This window comes from Hyperoodon ampullatus, assembly GCF_949752795.1.
Source record: "Hyperoodon ampullatus genome assembly, contig: scaffold_598, whole genome shotgun sequence".
In the NCBI taxonomy this organism is placed as follows: domain Eukaryota; kingdom Metazoa; phylum Chordata; class Mammalia; order Artiodactyla; family Ziphiidae; genus Hyperoodon; species Hyperoodon ampullatus.
Window position 1 is genome coordinate 37,145 of NW_027640397.1, and position 21,414 is coordinate 58,558.

Below are 21,414 nucleotides of genomic sequence, written 5' to 3' on the forward strand. Positions count from 1 at the left end.
TCTTTTATTGATCTTTGATCTTTGTTATTGTTTTCTTTGTTTCTATTTCATTTATTTTTACTCTGATCTTTATGATTTCTTTCCTTCTACTAACTTTGGGTTTTGTTTGTTCTTCTTTCTCTAGCTCCTTTAGGTGTAAGGTTAGATTGTTTATTTGAGATTTTTCTTGTTTCTTGAGGTAGGCTTGTATTTCTATAAACTTCCCTCTTAGGACTGCTTTTGCTGCATCCCATAGGTTTTGGATCATTGTGTTTTCACTGTAATTTGTCTCTAGGTATTTTTTGATTTCCTCTTTGATTTCTTCAGTGACCTCTTGGTTATTTAGTAACGTATTGTTTAGCCTCCATGTGGTTTTTTTTTTTACATTTTTTCCCCTGTAGCTGATTTCTAATCTCATAGTGGTGTGGTCGGAAAAGATGCTTGATATGATTTCAATTTTCTTAAATTTACGCAGGCTTGATTTGTTGTGACCCAAGATATGATCTGTCCTGGAGAATGTTCCTTGTGCACTTGAGAAGAAAGTGTAATCTACTGTTTTTGGATGGAATGTCCTATAAATATCAATTAAATCTATCTGGTCTATTTTGTCATTTAAAGCTTGTGTTTCCTTATTAATTTTCTGTCTGGATGATCTGTCCATTGGTGTATGGGAGGTGTTAAAGTCCCCCACTATTATTGTGTTACTGTCGATTTCCTCTTTTAGAGCTGTTGGCAGTTGCCTTATGTATTGAGGTGCTCCTATGTGTTGGGTGCATATATATTTATAATTGTTATGTCTTCTTCTTGGATTGATCCCTTGATCATCCAAGGTAGTGTCCTTCCTTGTCTCTTGTAACATTCTTTATTTTGAAGTCTGTTTTATCTGATATGAGTATTGCTACTCCAGCTTCCTTTTGATTTCCATTTGCATGCAATATCTTTTTCCATCCCCTCACTTTCAGTCTGTATGAGTCCCTAGGTCTGAAGTGGGTCTCTTGTAGACAGCATATATATCGGTCTTGTTTTCGTATCCATTCAGCAAGCCTGTGTCTTTTGGTTGGAGCATTTAATCCATTCATATTTAAGGTAATTATTGATATGTATGTTCCTATTACCATTTTCTTAACTGTTATGGGTTTGTTTTTGTAGGTCCTTTTCTTCTCTTGTGTTTCCCACTTAGAGAAGTTCCTTTAGCATTTGTTGTAGAGCTGGTTTGGTTGGTGCTGAATTCTCTTAGCTTTTGCTTGTCTGTAAAGCTTTTGATTTCTCCATCAAATCTGAATGAGATCCTTGCTGGGTAGAGCAATCTTGGCTGTAGATTCTTCCCTTTCATCACTTTAAGTATATCATGCCACTCCCTTCTGGCTTGTAGAGTTTCTGCTGAGAAATCAGCTGTTAACCTTATGGGAGTCCCCTTATATGTTATTTGTCGTTTTTCCCTTGTTGCTTTCAATAATTTTTCTTTGTCTTTAATTTGATTAAATTAATTAATTAAATTAAATTAAATTAAATTATTCAATTTGATTACTCGATGTGTTTCTCCTTGGGTTTATCCTGCCTGGCACTCTCTGTGCTTCCTGGACTTGGGTGGCTATTTCCTTTCCCATGTTAGGGAAGTTTTCAACTATAATCTCTTCAAATATTTTCTCGGGTCCTTTCTCTCTCTCTATTCTCCTTCTGGGACCCCTATAGTGCGAATGTTGTTTGCGTTTAATGTTTTCCCAGAGGTTCCTTAGGCTGTCTTCATTTCTTTTCAATCTTTTTTCTTTATTCTGTTCAGCAGCAGTGAATTCCACCCTTCTGCCTTCCAGGTCACTTATCTGTTCTTCTGCCTCAGTTATTCTGCTTGATTCCTTCTAGTGTATTTTTCATTTCAGTTATTGTATTGTTCATCTCTGTTTGTTTGTTCTTTAATTTTTCTAGGTCTTTGTTAAACATTTCTGGCATCTTCTTGATCCTTGCCTCCATTCTTTTTCCGAGGTCCTGGATCATCTTCACTATCATTTTTCTGAATTCTTTTTCTGGAAGGTTTCCTATCTCCACTTCATTCAGTTGTTTTTATGGGGTTTTGTCTTGTTCCTTCATCTGGTACATAGCCCTCTGCCTTTTCATCTTGTCTATCTTTCTGTGAATGTGGTTTTGGTTCCACAGGCTGCATGATTGTAGTTCTTCTTGCTTCTGCTGTCTGCCCTCTTTTATTGTTATTTTTTAACAAACATTATTTTTTAGAACATTTTCTGATTCACAGAAAACTTGAGGAAAAGGTAGAGATTTCCCATATATACCCTGCTCCCCCACACCCCCCCCACAGCCTTCTCCATTACCAACATCCCCCCACCAGAGTAATATATTAGTTACAGCTGATGAACCTACATTGCCACATCATTATCACCCAAAGTCAATAGTTTACATTAGGGTTTATGCTTGGTATATGTGATTTTTGAAAAGTATAACCTTTGCAACTACAGTTTTGCTCTACTTTGAGAAACTCAAGTGACTAGAAATCCAAAGTTATTTATGGCCTCATTATAGAACTATTCACTTTATCTGGTAATTTGCCACAGGAATTTGAAATGGATTTTAAATGTAATTTCTAAAATTGTGATTTATATCCAATGCATTTGCGTTAAGCCAAAGACACCTAAAGTTTAGAAGCTAATGTTTCTCAGAGTGTGTTCTGAAGGTAACTTACCAGAAAATCCTATTGGGTGCTGGTTCCAAGGCCTGTTCCAGGGCCACACTGCAGATCTACTGGATCAGAACTTCTGGAAGTGGGGCCCAAGCATATGTGCTGTGAACCAGCACTCTAAGGGACTTGGATACTCACAAAAGCTTTTGAACCACTGACAAAGGAAGGGAAAGGTGAAGCATGGAACAGTTTGTCTCCCACTCAGCTATGATTTTTCAGTTCCTCAAATGCACCTGAGATGCAGTTGAGAGGCTACAACCTTCTCTCATGAGCCAATTAATGTAATGACTAAAAAACTCAGTCTTCTATGGGTGATGAGGGTATATGGATGGAAGAGGTAGGGCTCTTTCCATAAACCCTTAACCCTGCAGAACAATCAGGTGTTTGCCAGGGACCCATCACATAACCAGCACTTTCTGGCCCTCTCTACTGATGCAGGGCGGGAAGGGGCAGAGGTGCTGGAAAGCCTACCTAGTGACTAGCATCTTCAGAATTGGTTCATCCTCCTTGGTAGAGGGAGTTTCACCCCATCACTCATTTGTGGTCTTCTCCTCCCAAGGTTTTGGAGGTGAGCAAGGGGAAGTAGAAATAGGAGTCAGTCAATCCCAGTGCCCTCTTACACCATCCTTGCCCAGAGTCCAGATTTAGAAGACAGATTATTTTATCACTAGCAAGTGATAAATGTAGCTTTTTGCTTCTAGGCAAGGGAGAATCTGACATGAATATCCCTGTTTAAAATGTTAAAATGCTCTATGATAAATGATTAGCTTTTAGACTGGTTTTAAAAATTCAGCAAAAAATATTATGGCCACCATAACACCATTGAACACACAGAAATCTACTTTATCCTAACACATGCATGATATCCATCTCATGGACGTATAATAATTTATAATTCAGTCCCCTATTGTTAAACATTTAGGGTATTTTTCATTTTGTAATATACAATGCTAAAGTGAATATCTTTTAAACATATCTCTGCGTATCTATGTGACTTTTTCTATAAGCTAAATTTGCTGAGTTAAATTTGCTCTCACACCATTCACAAAAGCCAATGGCAATTAAAGAAGTAAACATGAAGAACAAAACCATAAGAGGAGGGACTTCCTCTTATGGTGGTGCAGTGGATAAGAATCCTCCTGCCAATGCAGGGGACATGGGTTCGAGCCCTGGTCCGGGAAGATCCCACATGCCATGGAGCAACTAAGCCCGTGTGCCACAACTACTGAGCCCACGCTCCACACCGACTGAAGCCCACACGCCTAGAGCCCGTGCTCTGCAACAAGAGAAGCCACTGCAAAGAGAAGCCCAACTGCAAAGAAGAGTAGCCCCACTCGCTGCAACTAGAGAAAGCCCACGCACAGCAATGAAGACCCAACATAGCCAAAAATAAATAAAATTAAATCTTAAAAAAAAAGAGGATTTGGATTTAAGTATAGGAAAATATTTTTAAAACCTTAGGATGGAAAAGCTTATCTAAACTTACACACACAAAACCCCGAAGCTAAATAGAAGAATTGACAGATTTGGGTAGATAAAAATTGAAACTTCTAAGTGATGAAAGATTCATGAAGTTAAAGACAAACAACAGACCAGAAGAAAATTTGTAATATTTATAGCAGACAATAGACTAATGTACATAATGTATAAAGAGCAACTACAAATTAAAAATGAACTCAAAAATAAAAAAAATGATAAACATGCAATTTTCAGAAGAAATGCAAATGAGTAGTGACACTGAAAGTTGCTCAATCTCACTGACTATCAGAGAAATGCAAATTAAACAGGTTGCCATTTTTCATTTGTTAGATTGGCAATAATTAAAAGGACAGGGCATACAGAATTGCTTTCAAACTCTGCTGTGGGAGTATAAATTGCCTCAGTCTTGGAGCAGTTTGGAGCTACTTTTTGGCATTTTAATTGAGCATAGTTTTTTGACCCAGTAATACTACTTCTAGGAATTCATCTTTCAGAAACACGGAAAGTGCGCCAAAGCCTTCTATATAAGGATGTTCACTGAGCATTGTTTGTAATAGGGAAAACATATAATGTAGAAATCTATCATTAGGAGAAAGATGAAATAAATATGGCATCTCACTGTATACCATGATGAGGTAGACCTATGTGTACTGACATTGGCAAGACCTTCACGGAACATTTTTATTTTTAAAACTTATTTAGTTATTTATTTTAAATCTATTTATTTATTTATTTATGGCTGCATTGGGTCTTTGTTGCTGTGCGCAGGCTTTCTCTAGTTGTGGCGAGCGGGGGCTACTCTTTGTTGCAGTGCGTGGGCTTCTCATTGCTGTGGCTTCTTTTGTTGTGGAGCACAGGCTCTAGGCACACGGGCTTCAGTAGTTGCAGCACTTGGGCTCAGTAGTTGTGGCTCGTGTGCTCTAGAGCGCAGGCTCAGTAATTGTGGTGCACGGGCTTAGTTGCTCCGCGGCATGTGGGATCTTCCCAGACCAGGGCTCGAACCCATGTCCCCTGCATTGGTAGGCGGATTCTTAACCACTGTGCCACCAGGGAAGTCCCAACCATGGAACATTTTTAAATAAATAAAAAAGCAAGTCCCAGAACAATACGTGCACAATAGCATTTATATGAAAAGGATAACAGCCAAGACAGTGTGTGTGTGTGTATGCATCACATGGCAGGGGAGAGTAAGATGGGGTGAGGAAGGGCAGGTGTGAGCGAGTGGGGAGACTACTGCAATCAGGAGACTGAAAATACAAATTATTTTAAAAGCCATAAAAACTGTTCATGTGTTTTTCCTTCTAAAAAGTCAAAAAATAAAAATTCATCAGAGTCCCTTTCTTTTTCAGGTGCAGCCACGATGTACACAAGATATAAAATAGTAGAGAAGCAAAACCAAACCAGCTATTTCAGCACTCCTGTTTTTAACTTGGTGTCATTAGTTCTAGGATTGGTGGGATGCATCGGAATGGGCATTGTAGCCAATTTCCAGGTATGAACTGAAATTTTTTTGGTTATTGGGGGTGATGGAGTATATGTATCTGGAGGAGAGAAGCAAGAGCACCAGAGGCACGCTTGTGCTAGCATAGCTCTCAAATAGTTGATGTGTATGAATATTGGGATAGTTTGCTTCTTAGAAACAACTCTTTGTCATTTGAAAGTCAGCCCAGCCTAGTACTTGGGAGAGATGGGGTGCATGTTTGAGAGAGAGCATGCTTCAGACCATGCTGTGGGCTCTGGATTGTTCTGTGTTCTTGTTGATGTGGTATAATGTGCTGGGAGAGCTACTTCAGTCATTGTAATGATTTCATTAACATCGTGAAAATGTTTCTGTGTATGAGTGTGTGTATGTTTACTGATTCTACTGTTTGGGCCTCTGGTGTTCAATTCAAAGAGAGGCATCTGGTCTCTTCCTTTCACAGATGAGGATCTAGGGACATGGAGGTGAAATAATTTGGTCAGCGTTACTCAGCTAATCAGTTGCAGGGCCAAAATATGGCCTTACTGGAGCAAATTAACTTATATAACAACTACTGCAGATTCCACTTGACATATTCTTACTGTGTCAAGTGTTGGTAAAAATCCTACATGTTTTATTCTAATTTTTGGATTCCTTTCATTCCGAGGTCTCTTTCAGGAAGGCATGGTATTAGTCTATGGAGGCAATATTTTACAAGTATGTGTTGTATTTCAAATGAGTACTAATTATGAGCACTCGCCTCACAGGGTTATTGCTGGGATTCAATGAGATAATGTACAGTGCCCAGCAGTCTGTACTTAGCCGTCTTCATGGTCATCGGTTCATCACTATAGGCCAACACCCTGGAGGGCCTGCTCTGTCATCACCATTGTCCCTTTGTGACCGCAGAAAGGAAGTTACTCCTGGAGGACTTTTGGCTCTGCCTGGGGGTACTCCTTTAACTTTTTTCCCACCAGAAGTGGGTTGATCTTCTGTGGTGCTTACTTTATAAAAAGGTGTCAGCCTTCAGTGCTAGCTGGCTGTTCAAGTCCATATCTGCACACTGAAGCCGCACCAGAGGGGAACTGCCTCCTGGTGTGTACCTGGGAGGCTGATAACCTCAGGCCTCCACCTGTACCGTCTGCTGTCCACCTGTTCTCTAGTGTCTGCTCCTGCATGAGTCAGACCATTGTCAGAGGGCCCCCTCCCTCACCTGCACCACGCGGGCCTCAGAGAATCACCTTTTCTGCCCTGCACATGCAGGAAGCCATCTGTCGCTGGTGGGGGACAGTATAATAAAGTGCTCTGGGAAACTCAGTGCTGTGTTGTGAGGGGTGAGGCACCCTTCCTTGTATGACACAGAACCTTCAGGACAACCTAGGGCAGGGATATTCTCCCAGGTCTGGTGGTCAACAAGTTTTCGTTTTGGGATGTTACAAATCCACAACTAACAGTGTTTCCTTGTTAACACTGGTGAAAGGTGAGAGCCAAATTTGTAGACTCCCTGAAGCAAGCCTATAGGGCTTCCAGGAGGGCATCTTGTGAACTCAGTTTGCTTCTGGCTTCGTTTGACTTTCCTACTCTTATTGTCTCTGTATTAGGAAATAAACACCACTAGTTGCCTATGATATTTGTCACATGGTAGAGACTCTTGATGACATTTCCTTACGTTTTATGATTGTGTGCGTTTTGGGTTCCATAACAACATTTATTGAAGTTTTCTTTTTTTCTTTTTTCTTTTTCTTATTTGGCCGGGCTGCACGGCTTGTGGGATCTTAGTTCCCCGACCAGGGATTGAACCCGGGCCCCGGCAGAGAGAGCATGGAGTCCTAACCACTGGACTGCCTGGGAATTCTTATTGAAGTTTTCTAGGTGACAGACATTTATGAAAACATTTCATGCTTTAACTCGTATAATTCTAATAATGACCTTAGAAGATAGGTAGTATTATTTTCCTCATTTATCAATGGAGAAATGGAGACCCAGAGAGGTTAATACTCTCCCCAAATCCCATGAGTCATGAGAGGCAGAAGTCACCTTTGATTGAAGCAGTCTGCCCAGAACCTGTGGGGAAGAGTTAACCTCAAGGCCAGAATGAGAAAATCTCCGTGAGAAAAAAGCATGTACACAATTCACAGTTCTAGGGCTTCCCAGGTGGCGCAGTGGTTAAGAATCCACCTGCCAATGCAGGGGACACGGGTTCTAGCCCTGGTCCGGGAAGATCCCACATGTCGCGGAGCAACTAAGCCCGCGTGCCGCCACTACTGAAGCCCACGTGCCTAGAGCCCACGCTCCGCAACAAAGAGAAGCCACCGCAATGAGAAGCCCGCGCACCATAACGAAGAGTAGCTCCCGCTCGCCGCAACTAGAGAAAAACCTGCGCTCAGCAATGAAGACCCAGTGCAGCCAAAAATAAAATAAATAAACTTAAAAAAAAAGAATGCTAAAAATTTTTTTTTCATAAAATTAGGGAAAAAAAAATTCACAGTTCACAGTTCTAACATCAGAAAGCACGATGGAAAAATTATTTTCAAAGGGAAGGTGGCAACCTGGAAGGATATAAGTTGTCTAGTGGAGTGTGGGTATGAATTGTCCTGTGGGGGGGATAGTATGCAGTGTATGATATCCCATCACATTATTCTCGGAATGACTCAACATCACAAGTGATACTGCCATCCGTGTTTAAACCATAAAGGGCAGACTTCAGGAAGAAGGCTTCGGTGGTTAGATAATTACACTTTTGGTTCCTTTTAAGGTTTCTGTGAAGTGATTACATCTTCACAAAGACCAGAAATAGAATTTCTAACTTTCGTGAGGGCAAAGGATTTGCCTTGTCATTGTTCCCATAAATATATCTTTACAACTTCCTTTTTTGATATCCTGTAATTCATTTTCGGCGTGCCATAAGCAAACCAACGTGAGCGGTTGCCTCAAGAAGAATTAGAGATGTGAGGGCAGGAGAGAGCACTGACTGGTGGTTCTTCTTGAGCGGGAGGAAACTGCACCTACCAGACGTTCATAGCTAGCCCTCTTTCCCGCACTGGTGGATAAGATGGCTACTTTTTGGTGTCTCCTCACCGAGCAATCTCCGTCAATGCTTTCCTGTGCCTCAAGAAGTGTACTTTTTGTTGTCTCCTCACCGAGCAATCTCCGTCAATGCTTTCCTGTGCCTCAAGAAGTCTCCTTTTTGGAAAAGTCAAGTTTCCTGAGGTTGAATCCTCTCAATAGTCTAGTTTTCTCTACTTTGATTCTCTTTTAAATTAACAAGAGTTTCAAAAAAAGCTACCAGGTTTTCATCTTAACCTCTATCCAAAATTCATGTCTGATCTGAGTCGTTTCCCTTCTAAAAGACATCTTTGATGAGAGAATATGTGTTCCACAGTGAAAAGGGCACACTGGACATACACCTCCTGCTAATTCAAGGGCCTTTTGATCTGATTTCATCAGGGCTCATGTGGGTGTCCTGAAGCTTGCAGATTAAGATCTGATGTATTGAATTGGCCAGGGTTGAGGAAGCAAGTTTCCTGACAGTGCTCGTGGGGGGTGGAAACAAAGTATGTAAATTCAGGATTTGATTTACTTATTAGCATAGAGAGAAAATGGAGAGTGGAAAGTACCAGGACTATCAGGTTATTCCTAAAACAACCCCAGCTCATTAGCATTAGATGCCTTGCCTTTTGTTTATTTTCCCTTGCTCAGGTGTGCTGTGCCTAACATTCAAGGGGTGAAAAGGATTTGTTTTTCTTAATTCTTTTATAATTTTTTTGGTTTAATATGGGTTTTTTCCCCCAGTTTTATTGAGAGATTATTACTGAACCAGGCCCGTTTGCCCAACTCGCAGCAAGCCAAACGTTTGCTATGGAACAGCAAGTTCCTGGCATTTACTCCAGTGCCGGGAAGGCTTTTCTCTTGGTCATCTTCTGCAAGCAGCTGTATTTTCCAAAGATGGGGTGTGTGCCTCTGTGATGCCTGGTGGCTTTGAGGAGCCCAAAGCAAGTGAGTGAGTGAGCGGCTCTTGATGTGCACAGACTCACGCTGAGTAACAGCATATGTGTGACTTTCTCTCTAGGAGTTAGCTGTCCCCGTGGTACACGATGGTGGTGCCCTTTTGGCGTTTGTCTGCGGTGTTGTGTACACGCTCCTGCAATCCATCATCTCTTACAAATCGTGTCCCCAGTGGAACAGCCTTTCCACATGCCGCATACGGATGGCCATCTCTGCCGTTTCCTCTGCAGCCGTCATCCCCTGTATCCTTTTTTACATTTGTCAGTGTCCTTGCAAGCTTGACATCCTCGCCGCCCCACTCCCCTCCAAAAAAAATGGAGAAAGCAAAGGTTAACAGCCAAGTGTCAACAGGCTTCAGAAGAATGATTGGGAGAAAAGAGTAAATCATAAGGAAAATATCTCAACGTTGTCTGGTTAAATCAAAAGAATCTTTGGGGAAAAGAATGGTGTGAAAGGAAAATGAAAAAAGGTGTCAGAACACGTCAGTCTCTATTTACTTTCTTTCCACGTGGTCGGTTTCATGAGCCATGTGAAAATATTTATTTTTCTTTGTAGTGCTTGGCTAAAGACATCAAATATTGATATTGTACTTAAAGTAATAGCCCTGTGAATTCCCAAGAGGCCCGACTTTTCCTTCTCCCCACACATAGGTGGTTAGATGGTTTGATCTATTCGTCCATATTAAGAGGTTTTAAAAAGCTCTGTACTATTTATTTCTAAGTCATTTAAATACATTTAGCCTTTTCTTTTTATCACTGATTTCATTTTCAAAATGAAATTTTATTGTTTCTAATTCAACAATGTGAAAAGAAAATATAAATTTATCATACTTGTATATTCTGATTTAGAAGAAATGAAAAACAATGCTTCCTTCCTTTTTTTTCTTTTTCATTCTTTCTTTTCCTTTTTTTTTCCCCAAGAGGTATTTAACAAAGAAAAAAAAAAAAGCTGTGGTCTTTCAAGGGTGGAAAATTCCCCATCTTTCAAAATACCATCTGCAGTCATAGCAAATGCTAAAGAGTCATTAAAAATTGGTGATTATTGTCAGACTGTAGGAAAATTGAACTATTTTATTAGCGGTGGTCTTGTTCATCCAAGTTGGGTTGTGGTACAAAGTGGGCAAGCTTGAGTAAAAAGATATTTTGTCATCATGTGCTTCTAAGTATTAAGCCTTGCATTTTTCTTTTAAAATTGGAGCTATAGGGACTTCCCTGGTGGCGCAGTGGTAAAGGATCCGCCTGCCAATGCAGGGGACATGGGTTCGAGCCCTGGTCCGGGAAGATCCCACATGCTGCGGAGCAACTAAGCCCGTGCGCCACAACTACTGAGCCTGTGTGCCACAACTACTGAAGCCCATGTGCCTAGAGCCCATGCTCCACCACAAGAGAAGCCACCGCAATGAGAAGCCCGTGCGCTGCAATAAAGAGTAGCTCCCGCTCGCTGCAACTAGACAAAGCCTGCGCGCAGCAAAGAAGACCCAATGCAACCAAAAATAAATAAATAAATAAAATTTCTTTTAAAAAAATTGGAGCTATACAAAATGTGAAGTCTAAGGATGGTTTTGGGTTTTGTTTTTGTCATTTAGGGAAGAAAAATTTTAATTACAAAATTTCTAAGCACAGAGGAACCAAATTCTAGTATTGAGAAATTTAACAACAAACTATACACCCTGGTTCCTAAGATAGTTCCTTCTCTGTTTCCTTGTTCTATTTATGGATTGAAGACATTCATGCTTTCTCTTGAGACGGATCTCCTCAAACCTTTTAGCTTGTTTTAATTGTAAGATTTATAGAACCACTTGTAAAGTTAAAAACAAAGTTTTTTGGTATAGGAAAACTTTCCTTGCTTCCAACTTTGGAGACAGATCTCTAGGTACTAAAATGAGAGAGGTTTAGCAGAATTACTTTTTCAAGCCCGAGTTTCATATACTAATAGTTCCCATTTCTAGGAAGTTCGTATGAGCCATGCTGACGGGTAGGATCCCTGAACAGAAACAGGTTATATGTTTTTATCCAATTAACTTGAACAAATTCATCCATAGGAAAAAGTCTTTTGCCTTAAACATTACCATGGATTTATATTTCCTTAGAAAGATTTTAAAGTATCTTTAAAATGTCCTTGTTTCTCTTTCCTGTATTAGTTCCGTGAAACCTCATTTGACTCCTGAAGAAACTGAGGCCTGGAATCATGCTTCTGAGCCCTTCCTACTAAACTATCCATCTTGCATTCAGCTTCTGCAGCTTTCAAAAGGCTTCACAAAATCACTAACAATGCAAAGGCCGTTCCTTTGCGTGAGACGCAGTCTGAGGCTGCCTATTTCTCTGACCTCCATTTTACACTTTCTCCCCTGACTGTGGCTGTTTCCTGTTCTCTGCTTTTGCCCATGCTCTTCTTCTTGCCTGGATAACCTTCTCCACTTTGTCCTTCTAGAACTGAACTGTCTGTCCAACACAGTAGCCACTGGCCACACGAGGCTGTTGAGGATTTAAACGTGGGTAGTCTGTATAGAGAAGGGCCGTAAGTGTAAAACACTGGATTTCAAAGACTTAATGAGAAAAAAAATGTAAAATATCCCATTAATAATTCTTTATATTATTACATGTTGAAATGACATGTTTGATATATTGGGTTAAATAAGATATGTTAAGATTAATTTCATTAGGCTCTTTTTCGTTTCTGTCAATGTGGCGACTATAGTAGAAAATATTGTTACACATATGCCTGAATTTCTGTGGGATGATGCTGTCCTAGAGAGCTCCTCAAACCTCACAGCTTAGATTAAACTCAACTCAGTGAAGCTTCCCTGATACCTCAAACCCCATTTCGCTCCGAATTAATAATCTTCCCTCCGAGTCATGACTGCACCCTGTTCTTTTCTAACGTGGTACATTCCCTGGGTCTGACAAGGCTGTAATGTTTCTGGGAGCTGAGACCAGGTCTGTTTTGCCAGAGTTTTGTCCACCTCTCACCCACCCCACCCCCCGCCCTCCTCCCCAGCATGGAAGGGACCTGATGGGACTAAAGATGAGATAAAGAATTAAATGAAAGAATTAAGAGGCTTTTAAAACTGTTAGAAACAGACATACGGTCATGACATGATTAGAGAACCTTTAATGTTCTCTACTTCTTTTTATTTTTTGGCCAGCAGCATGCAGGATCTTAGTTCCCCGACCAGGGATCGAACCCACGCCCCCTGCACTGGAAGCGTGGAGTCTTAACCACTGGACTGCCAGGGAAGTCCCATTCTCTACTTCTTTTACTTTGAGAAACTGAGAAGTGTTAAGCATTGCAAAATATGGGAGGTGGTGGAGGGCAGGGAGAGAGGGTGCTGACTCCAAATTCAGAGGAGGTGCTAAAATTGGCATTGATTGATGCAACACTTGGAATTCTTAACATTTTGCAAAAGCTTTTAAAGAGCATCCCATTTCTCTCTAGCTTTCTCTTTGGCCTTCTAAGTTCAATCAAAATGGTTGTCACCACCTTTGTGCAGACAGTCTTGTCCACGTTGGGCAGTAGCCTCAGTCCCTGGCCTTATTAGGCTGGCCTCTCAGGATTTGTCCTTCGTCCCCAAGGTCAGATGTAGGATGTATCTCTCTGATTTGTAAACCCTTTGGGCCAGGGAGGAAGGACTCCGCTTACACCCAGTTACTCAATGGAAAAATCTGTTTTTTAAAAAATTTTTATAAAGAAAATACATTAAATTTCTATAGCTTGTTTTTGTATATGAGCCTTGGTACTTTGTGATGCTTTGATACTTTGAAATGTTAATTTTTTCCTTGAAGCTGTTGCCTTGAACATAGTATTTTAGGAAAAAGTTGTGGGTTTTTTTGTTTGTTTTTTTTTTTTTTTTGCGGTACGCAGGCCTCTCACTGTTGTGGTCTCTCCCGTTGCAGAGCACAGGCTCTGGACGCGCAGGCTCAGCGGCCTTGGCTCACGGGCCCAGCCGCTCCGCGACATGTGGGATCTTCCCAGACCGGGGCACGAACCCGCGTCCCCTGCATCGGCAGGCGGACTCTCAACCACTGCGCCACCAGGAAAGCCCAGGAAAAAGAATTTTAATCAATATTATTATTTAGGGACAATAGTATTTTAGGGGAAAACTACTGCAAAAGTACCCATATTAGACAGCTGTGTCATTTTGACCAAATTTAGACAACAGGGTCAAGCAAAATGTAGCCACAGATTAAAAGTCTTCTATACATAACTGACAAAGTATTGCTAAAGAATGACTACTTCCGTGTTGTATTTTAACTCCTGCTATGATCGAACTTAAGGTTTGAGATGATAAGAAGCTGATATAACTTGTTTGATAGCAGAAATGTTGGTACTAACATGTGAACATTGTGTAATGGTTATATTATTAGAAGAATAACCTAGTCTTACAATAAAGGACCTATTTTCTTCTGTAGTTTCCTTAACAATTTTGTTTTTTAGTGATTGCCTGTGCTTCATTAATTTCTATAACCAAGCTGGAGTGGAATCCAAAAGAAAAGGTAAACTATAAGCTGTTTTCAATATGATTGTCAAACCTGGTTCCTTGAATTATTTTCAAAATTATTTTTAAAAATTTGAATTTTTAATTCTCTCTTAAACCCTTCAACCATCGAGGCTTAGTAAAAGAGGTGAGATTTAAGGGTAGGGAAACAATGTGAATGAAGGTGTATGGAGGTCAGAGGAAGCACCACATGTTAAGCAGAGGTGATGAAAACAGAGTAGAAGATAGTTTGTATCAGCATAGGGTGAGAAATAAATGTGGTCGGGGATAAGTTTGTGGGGGAATAGTTTGTGCAAGGCTTTAAGAGGTGGGCAGAGAGGCTCATGCTTGATGTAGGTGAACGGAATAAGCCTTTGAAGGCTTTTGAACAGGAAAGTAAATTAAAAGAATATTATTGGAAGAAAATTAGAAGAGACACCTGGGATGTATTGAAGAGGAGAGAGACCGGAGTTAGGATGGCAGGGAGAAGGCAGTTCCACTAGTTTAGATTTTAAATCAAGATTCCCCTAGACTGGAAGAAATAGCATAAGAATGAAAGGACGTGAAGAAGTGAAGATGACTTCCAAGTTTTTGTCTTGGGTGAACCAAAGAACCTGTTCTCATGAACCAATAAGATTGGGTCCCTTGGGACTTCCCTGGTGGTCCAGTGGCTAAGACTCAGCGCTCCCAATGCAGGGGGCCCAGATTTGATCCCTGGCACGGAACTAGATCCCACATGCTGCAACTAAGAGTTTGCATGCCACAACTAAAGATCCATGTGCCACAACTAAAAGATCCTGCGTGCTGCAACTAAGACCCGGCGCAGCCAAATAAATAAATATTTTTAAAAAAGAAGAAGAAAAGATTGGGTCCTTAACAGGAATAAATGATTTCATGGGGAGAAATGGATGGGTTTGGTTTCAGAATCGTTCAATCTGAAGCTATAGTGAAACGCCAAGGAGAAATGTCCAGTTAGACATGGGGGACTAGACCTGGGGTAGGATCAAGAGCCATCAGAGCATAGGGTAGAGTGACGGGTAGTTTCCAGACCAAACATCAGAACACAAGGAATCAGATGCTTCAAATTAAGATCAACTCATTAGTTAACTCGTTAGTTACCTACAGAGAGGAGGGAGTTAGTGAGGAGCAGCAGTTTTTCCCAAGGGGCAGGTGGAGTTACTGATGTTTTTCAACGAGCAGTTTCAGGGGCTTCCCTGGTGGTGCAGTGGTTAAGGATCTGCCTGCCAATGCAGGGGACACGGGTTCGAGCCCTAGTCCAGGAAGATCCCACATGCTGCGGAGCAACTAAGCCCGTGAGCCACAACTACTGAGCCTGATGCTCTACAGCCCATGAGCCACAACTACTGAGCCCGCCATGCTACAACTACTGAAGCCCGCGCGGCTAGAGCTCGTGCTCTGCAACGAGAAGCCACCACAATGAGAAGCCCGCGCCCCACAATGAAGAGTAGCCCCCGCTCACTGCAACTAGAGAAAGCCCACATGTAGCAACGAAGACCCAATGCAGCCAAAAAAAAAAAAAAAAAAAATCCCAATCCCTTTGTTTAAAAAAAAAAAAAAGCAGTTTCAGGGGCTTCCCTGGTGGTCCATTGGTTGACTCCGTGCTTCCACTGCAGGGGGCATGGGTTCGATCCCTGGTTGGGGTAATGGCAGGGTCAGAGGAAGAATTTTCCACCAGAGGGGATTCTGGCAGGTGATGGAAGCCTGCGAGAAGCAAGTGAGAGACTGAAGACGGTGAGGACGAGCCAGGCAGAAGTTAGAAAAAAAGTGCTTCCTGATAAGGAGAGCTCACAGAAGAGTAGCCCTAGGTGTATTTTACTTCTTAACCACTGGGGGGAGGCCTTCCACCACAAATCAAAACAAAGCAGCTGGGAAGGATTCATCAAAGCATATTCCCCAGTTGAAAAACCTTTTTTCATTTCATTTTCTATCTTAAAAATGTGAAAAGTACCTGGTTTTCTATTCACTCCCCTTCTGTTCCCCAATATCCACGAATGCAAAGAAAACTCTTTACATCAGTTCACGGAACAGAATAATCATTTAGGTCCTGCCCCAAACTGTGGAGTGCTTCAGAGGTTTCACAGCACATTCCTGTGCATTGACTTAACGTGGTAGGGAGGATAAGAATTATGATGTCATTGTCCCATTTTACGTAGCAAGGAGATGAGAGCTTTGCCTGCGTTCATATATGTGTAGTGGAAGAGTCTGGACCCCTCCTTCAGTGCACTGTTGTTAATATCATGCTACAGAAATCCTCTCCCACCCCCAAATTCTGCTTCTATTTGATTAAGCCATCTTCATTGTCCAGAGATGATAGGAGATGGGGTGGATCCCCTAGTGCTGTCACCTTTGAAAAGGAAGTGGCCTCCATTCTCGACCCTGTAACGTAGGCTGGTCAGATTCTCCCCAGAGTGGCCTGGATGAGAACAGTGGGTGGATGTGATCCTCCGTGGGGAGGGTGAGCAGTGGTGTCTGAGAGTTTGATGTGCTTCAATTAGATCTTTGTGGTGGATCAAAGAACTGACCTGTAATCTAGCACGTTTGTTCACACTTGTAACCTACGGCAGAGCAGACAGTGAAGTAGGAAGAAAATATAGGTTATGATTTGAAATCAGAGGGCTCGAACTGATGACAGTCCACAGGCTAATTTGGCATGTGGGCTAAAGTCAGAATTTAGACAAGCATTTTTTACTTAGATGGTGTTTAAAAATGCTTTTTAAAAATGGTTTCCAGTATTTAAAAATCAGGGGAGCTATCACACACTCACACACACACACACACACACACACACACACACACAATCCATGGGCTTTTTTTTGGCCGTGCCGCATGGCACGTGGGATCTTAGTTCCCTGACCAGGGATCAAACCCGAGCCCCCTGCATTGGAAACACAGAGTGTTAACCACTGGACCACCAGGGAAGTCTCTCTCTCTCTCTTTTTTTAATCTCAAAGCAACACTGGGGTCATACTTTCCTACTTGGTGAGAATGGAATTGAGCTGATGAGGCGTGGGCTCCCCATTGTCCCTCTTTTTGCAACCGTGAGTTTCTTTTTATTAGTTTCCTGGCCTCCAGAGGCAGCTGACTTTGGAACCCCGAATTAAAGCCATTCTCTTTCTTGTCCTCCATTCTCTCATTCCTGCCCCCAAGAAGATAGTCTCATAATTAGCATTTGCTTTGTAGCTGTGCTTACCTTATAACATCAAGCAGACCTATTTTCTGAACTGACATTATCTATAGTAACAGAGAAACACAAAACCCAGGGGTGATAGCCAGTTTCCTTTAGATGCATACTTGAAGTCTGGAATAACCACATGGACACTGGGTAGGTGCTTTTCAAGCCTGCCTTTCAACTTTGGGATTCCCAGCTGTGGGAAAGCAAGTCATGCCTTGTATGAAAAGTTCTTTCTTCTGTTGAGTCCAAATTTGCTTTCTATTCTCAGCCGTTTTGTGATCCTTCTTCTGCCTGTTGAGGTTCCACAGACAAGTCTTAAAGCCAGAGTGTGTGAGAACCAGAGAGAACTTTTGGGGCCATTGTATTCACATTCTTATCGGGCAGTTGCCCTGATGTGCATCCACATGGCCTCGCTTACCGTGTTTCCTCCGGGGGTTGATTTATGCTCACTGGACAGCTTTTTCCTTTGGCCTGACCTGCTCATTATTATTTCAGTATGTCCACTGAAGTGAATGCATTTAGGCTAAATTCTGTTTCTCTTTTTGTTGTTGCTCTTAGGATTATGTATATCACGTAGTGAGTGCGATCTGTGAATGGACAGTGGCCTTTGGTTTTATTTTCTACTTTCTAACATTCATCTACGATTTCCAGGTAGGTATTTATCAATACAAATGTTGTAAGTTATGATGCGGATTAGTAGAAATACATAGAACATTTCTTACATTTAAGAAACATAAGAGCACTATCTTTTTACCCTTATGTGTTTGAAAAAATATGTAAGTATTGTGCAATTTAGTGTATTCCCAAAGGAAAGCATCTTGAATAGCTCTCCTAAACAAGGAAAACGTTCATCTGTCCTCTGCCATTTGACGCTTATAGTCATAGATCCTGGTTATTTTTTTTCGAAGAGGTCTCACAAGTTCCAAATAACAGGAAATATGTCTTTTCTTAAAAATAAAAGTGTGTTGTTGAAAAATGTTCTCAAGGCAGAGAGAAGATGGGACCTTGTCAGATTTGGCAACAGGGAAAATCTTACATTTTGAAACAAGTGAATTACTAGCTAAAAGGTTAGAGAAGGCCAAGAAAACTCTTGAGGACCCAACCCGAGCTCAGTACAAACCGTAGTGAGATCATCTCTGAGGGGGTGCAAAGCTGTTGGGAGTTTCAGAGCTGGCACTGGAATTGTTTACCTTCTTTTAAACCTTTTTTTAATGTTTTTAAAAATAGAGTGTCACCCTAAGGATATCCACAGAAATCAGTGGTGATGTTTGAAGGAAGGAGAATTCAGTCTCACTCAATGAAAGTGGCAGACAATTTATGGAAGTGGTGCAGAGGACAGACAGGGTTTTAACACCGCCCTGCGTGGAATTCACCTGCGGCCCATCCAGGACTTGAATTTCTTTAAGAATTCCCAATAGTTGTACTATTTCCAAAGGTATGTTTTCCTAGGGAGTGTAGAGCATTTATGACATTGTAGCAATGTTTTTATAATTTTCTAAGTAGACACTTTTTTATATTAACAAATTCATTACAGAAAAGATAAGGTGTTCCAGAAAATGGAGACCTCTTATTTTTTGTACAGATTCTGTTTTGTTTCTTTGTATGTAAGAGATTTATGGAAATACACTAAAGGAGGAATTCATTAAAAAGTAAAATCAGGGGATATTCATTTTAAAATTTCATTTTTAGAGAATGCACTGTATAATTTTATATCTCGAGGGCATCTATAAAATTCAATTTATAATGATCATTAAGATTTCGTTAATAAACTAACACTAAGGGACTATGATTTTTAGATGAACCAAGCAAAATGCTTCTATTGAAAGGCCTTAATACCACTATGCACATTAACTCAGTAACCATGGAAGACCACCGTTTTGAAATTCTGTCCCCCCACAGGCCTCCCTGCTCACAGAGACCAAGCTTCTACCCTTGCTGCTAACCGGCAGTCCGTAGTGATATAACTCCAGGTGGGATTGATTTAGCAAGGCAGCTTAGAAATCAAAAGCCTTCTAACAACAGAGTGAAATGCAGGTGAACAACTAACAGGAAAAACTCACTGGGTTCCAGACTGTTGCCTTTGCCAGATGAGCGGGGAGAGGAGAGTGTGTCTCAGGGAATATCCAAGTAAGGCAGGATTATGGGAAGGAGACTTTTGCTTAATACTAAACCTCTGCAAAAGCCAAGCTGCAAACAGCATTTCAGATTCCACTTATAAAACTACCCTTTATTGTTACTGGCATAACTTGACATACAGTCTGACTCAGAAGCTGCAACTCACACCTCGCATTCATTTTACACCGGTCAACGTGCTGACGGGAGCGCAGGTCTGAGAGAGGAGAAAGGGGAGCAGGGTGTGTGATGGAGTTTGTTTGCTCCTCTTAATGCCTATGGCTGGATGTTCGCACACTTTACAAAATGTGAAGCAGGTCCTTTGCTCAGCAAGACCTGCACATGGCGCCACTTTTCACCCAAATCAAAAATGACAAATGAAAAGCAGGTCATTCCAGAGGAAGAAGTGGGCCTTGAAATATGAAGGCTTAGGTTTAGAAGTTGAAGAGAAGGAACTCTTCTTCAGGGACCCTCCAGACCATAAACCCATGTCTGGCCAAGTGGGTCCAGACCTTGAGGGCATATGCCAAGGGCAGAGCAGCCCGCCTGGATAGCTGTGGAGGAGGGAGTGAGACTCAGTGGTAGTCAGCCACTTCTGCAAGATCACACTCTATTTCCCCTAAAGGTTCAGTGGTGAGAGCCTCAGACCCGCTGCTGGGTTAGTGGTAACTTGTTATAATGCTGTGGCTCTCTGTGTAACACTGGAACTGAAATACTTGTTAAAGCTATGTTCTGCAGAGGGGGAGGAATGCCACTTACCTTTACCGTGGAACCTGCAGTAGAATGAATCCAGAGCTGGGTCTCCCTTGGAACAGACTTTTGTTATCAGCCCTTCTGGATGCATTGTCATTCATTTCTATATCTCTCTGCAAGATTTAGATTGGGAGCTCCTTGAGGGCAGAGTCTGCGCCTTAATCTTTGTCTTTGTAACTCCAGCATTTATCAGGCTGCCTCCTGGTACACAGTAGGTGCTTAATAAATACTCACTGAATGCATGAATGAAGGAATGAGCAAATGAAGGCATGGCTAGGGATATTTGTAGTGCTGCATAATGAGATTTACTCTGGTTTACTAATTAAGTGCTAAATAGTCTGTGTCACCTTGTAATATTGACTGTTTTGCTCTGTGTGCTGTAAACGTTTCAGTTGCTTGGGCTTCTCCATTCTATGATGACACTCTTCATCCTGGACAGTTACCACAGAAATTGTTAAATGGGCTAGACAAAATGGTACACCTGGCTTGGCAAACTGAGGCGGCCCAAAATCACTCCAGACAATCACGCTCTGCTGATTCCATGGAATCTCTAAAGCTGATCTTATCCATATTCTGGTATTACTTCTAATTTCCATGAACTTGCATTTCCTTGGACCTCATGGCTAAAGGAGTAAAATAAAATGAAATATTTCTTTATTTTAGTAATTTGTGTCTCTGTTAAATTACAATATGTCGACTTTGTGCTACTATGAAGTACATTTATCCGGGAAAGGATTCTAGCTCCACTTGGACTCTATAAAGGTAGAGTTTAAACCTTACGTGTTCTTAATTCATGTAGATTTGCATGTGGGCAAGATGGCTCATCTTTGTAGAGATTCTTGAATGGTAGTATCAGAAGTTTGCACCAGAAATCCAACTCAAATTTGTTGAAGGAAAAAGGGGCATCTATTGCTTCAAGTAATGAGAAGTCCGGGGGTAGAGCTGGCTATAAGGATGGCTGGATCCACAAGTGCCACCAGGACGCCATCTGTTCTCTCCTTTTCTCAGCTCTGCTTTTCTCTCTGTTGGCATCATTCTCAGGCAGGCTTTCCCCTGGTGGGAGTGAGATGGCTTCTAGAAGACCCAGGCTACAAACTGTCCAGTGGAATGAGAGGGCTTCCTAAAAGTTCCAACCAAAGCTCTCCAATTGAAACTCACTGTCTCTGATTGGCTGCCTTGGGTCACATGCCCATCCTGTAGCCCAGGGAGGCATGATGATGCTCTGATTGGTCAGACCAGCATCACGTGTCCACCTCTGGAGCATTGAGGGG

At 41.5% G+C, this 21,414-nt stretch overlaps 1 protein-coding gene across 1 annotated transcript in view; it reads left to right on the forward strand.

Moving 5' to 3' along the window:
• DRAM1 (DNA damage regulated autophagy modulator 1) overlaps positions 1-18,600 on the forward strand; it is a gene marked incomplete at its 5' end in the record, with an annotated part of 42,662 nt that extends 24,062 nt beyond the window's left edge. Inside the window, 5 exons of the mRNA XM_079728722.1 lie at positions 5,497-5,639; positions 9,676-9,853; positions 14,046-14,104; positions 17,837-17,929; positions 18,506-18,600. Of these exons, the coding sequence (XP_079584848.1) occupies positions 5,497-5,639; positions 9,676-9,853; positions 14,046-14,104; positions 17,837-17,929; positions 18,506-18,550 (518 nt within the window). The 3' untranslated portion in view covers positions 18,551-18,600. The remainder of the gene's footprint in view (positions 1-5,496; positions 5,640-9,675; positions 9,854-14,045; positions 14,105-17,836; positions 17,930-18,505) is intronic.
• Between the last annotated feature and the right edge of the window lie 2,814 nt (positions 18,601-21,414).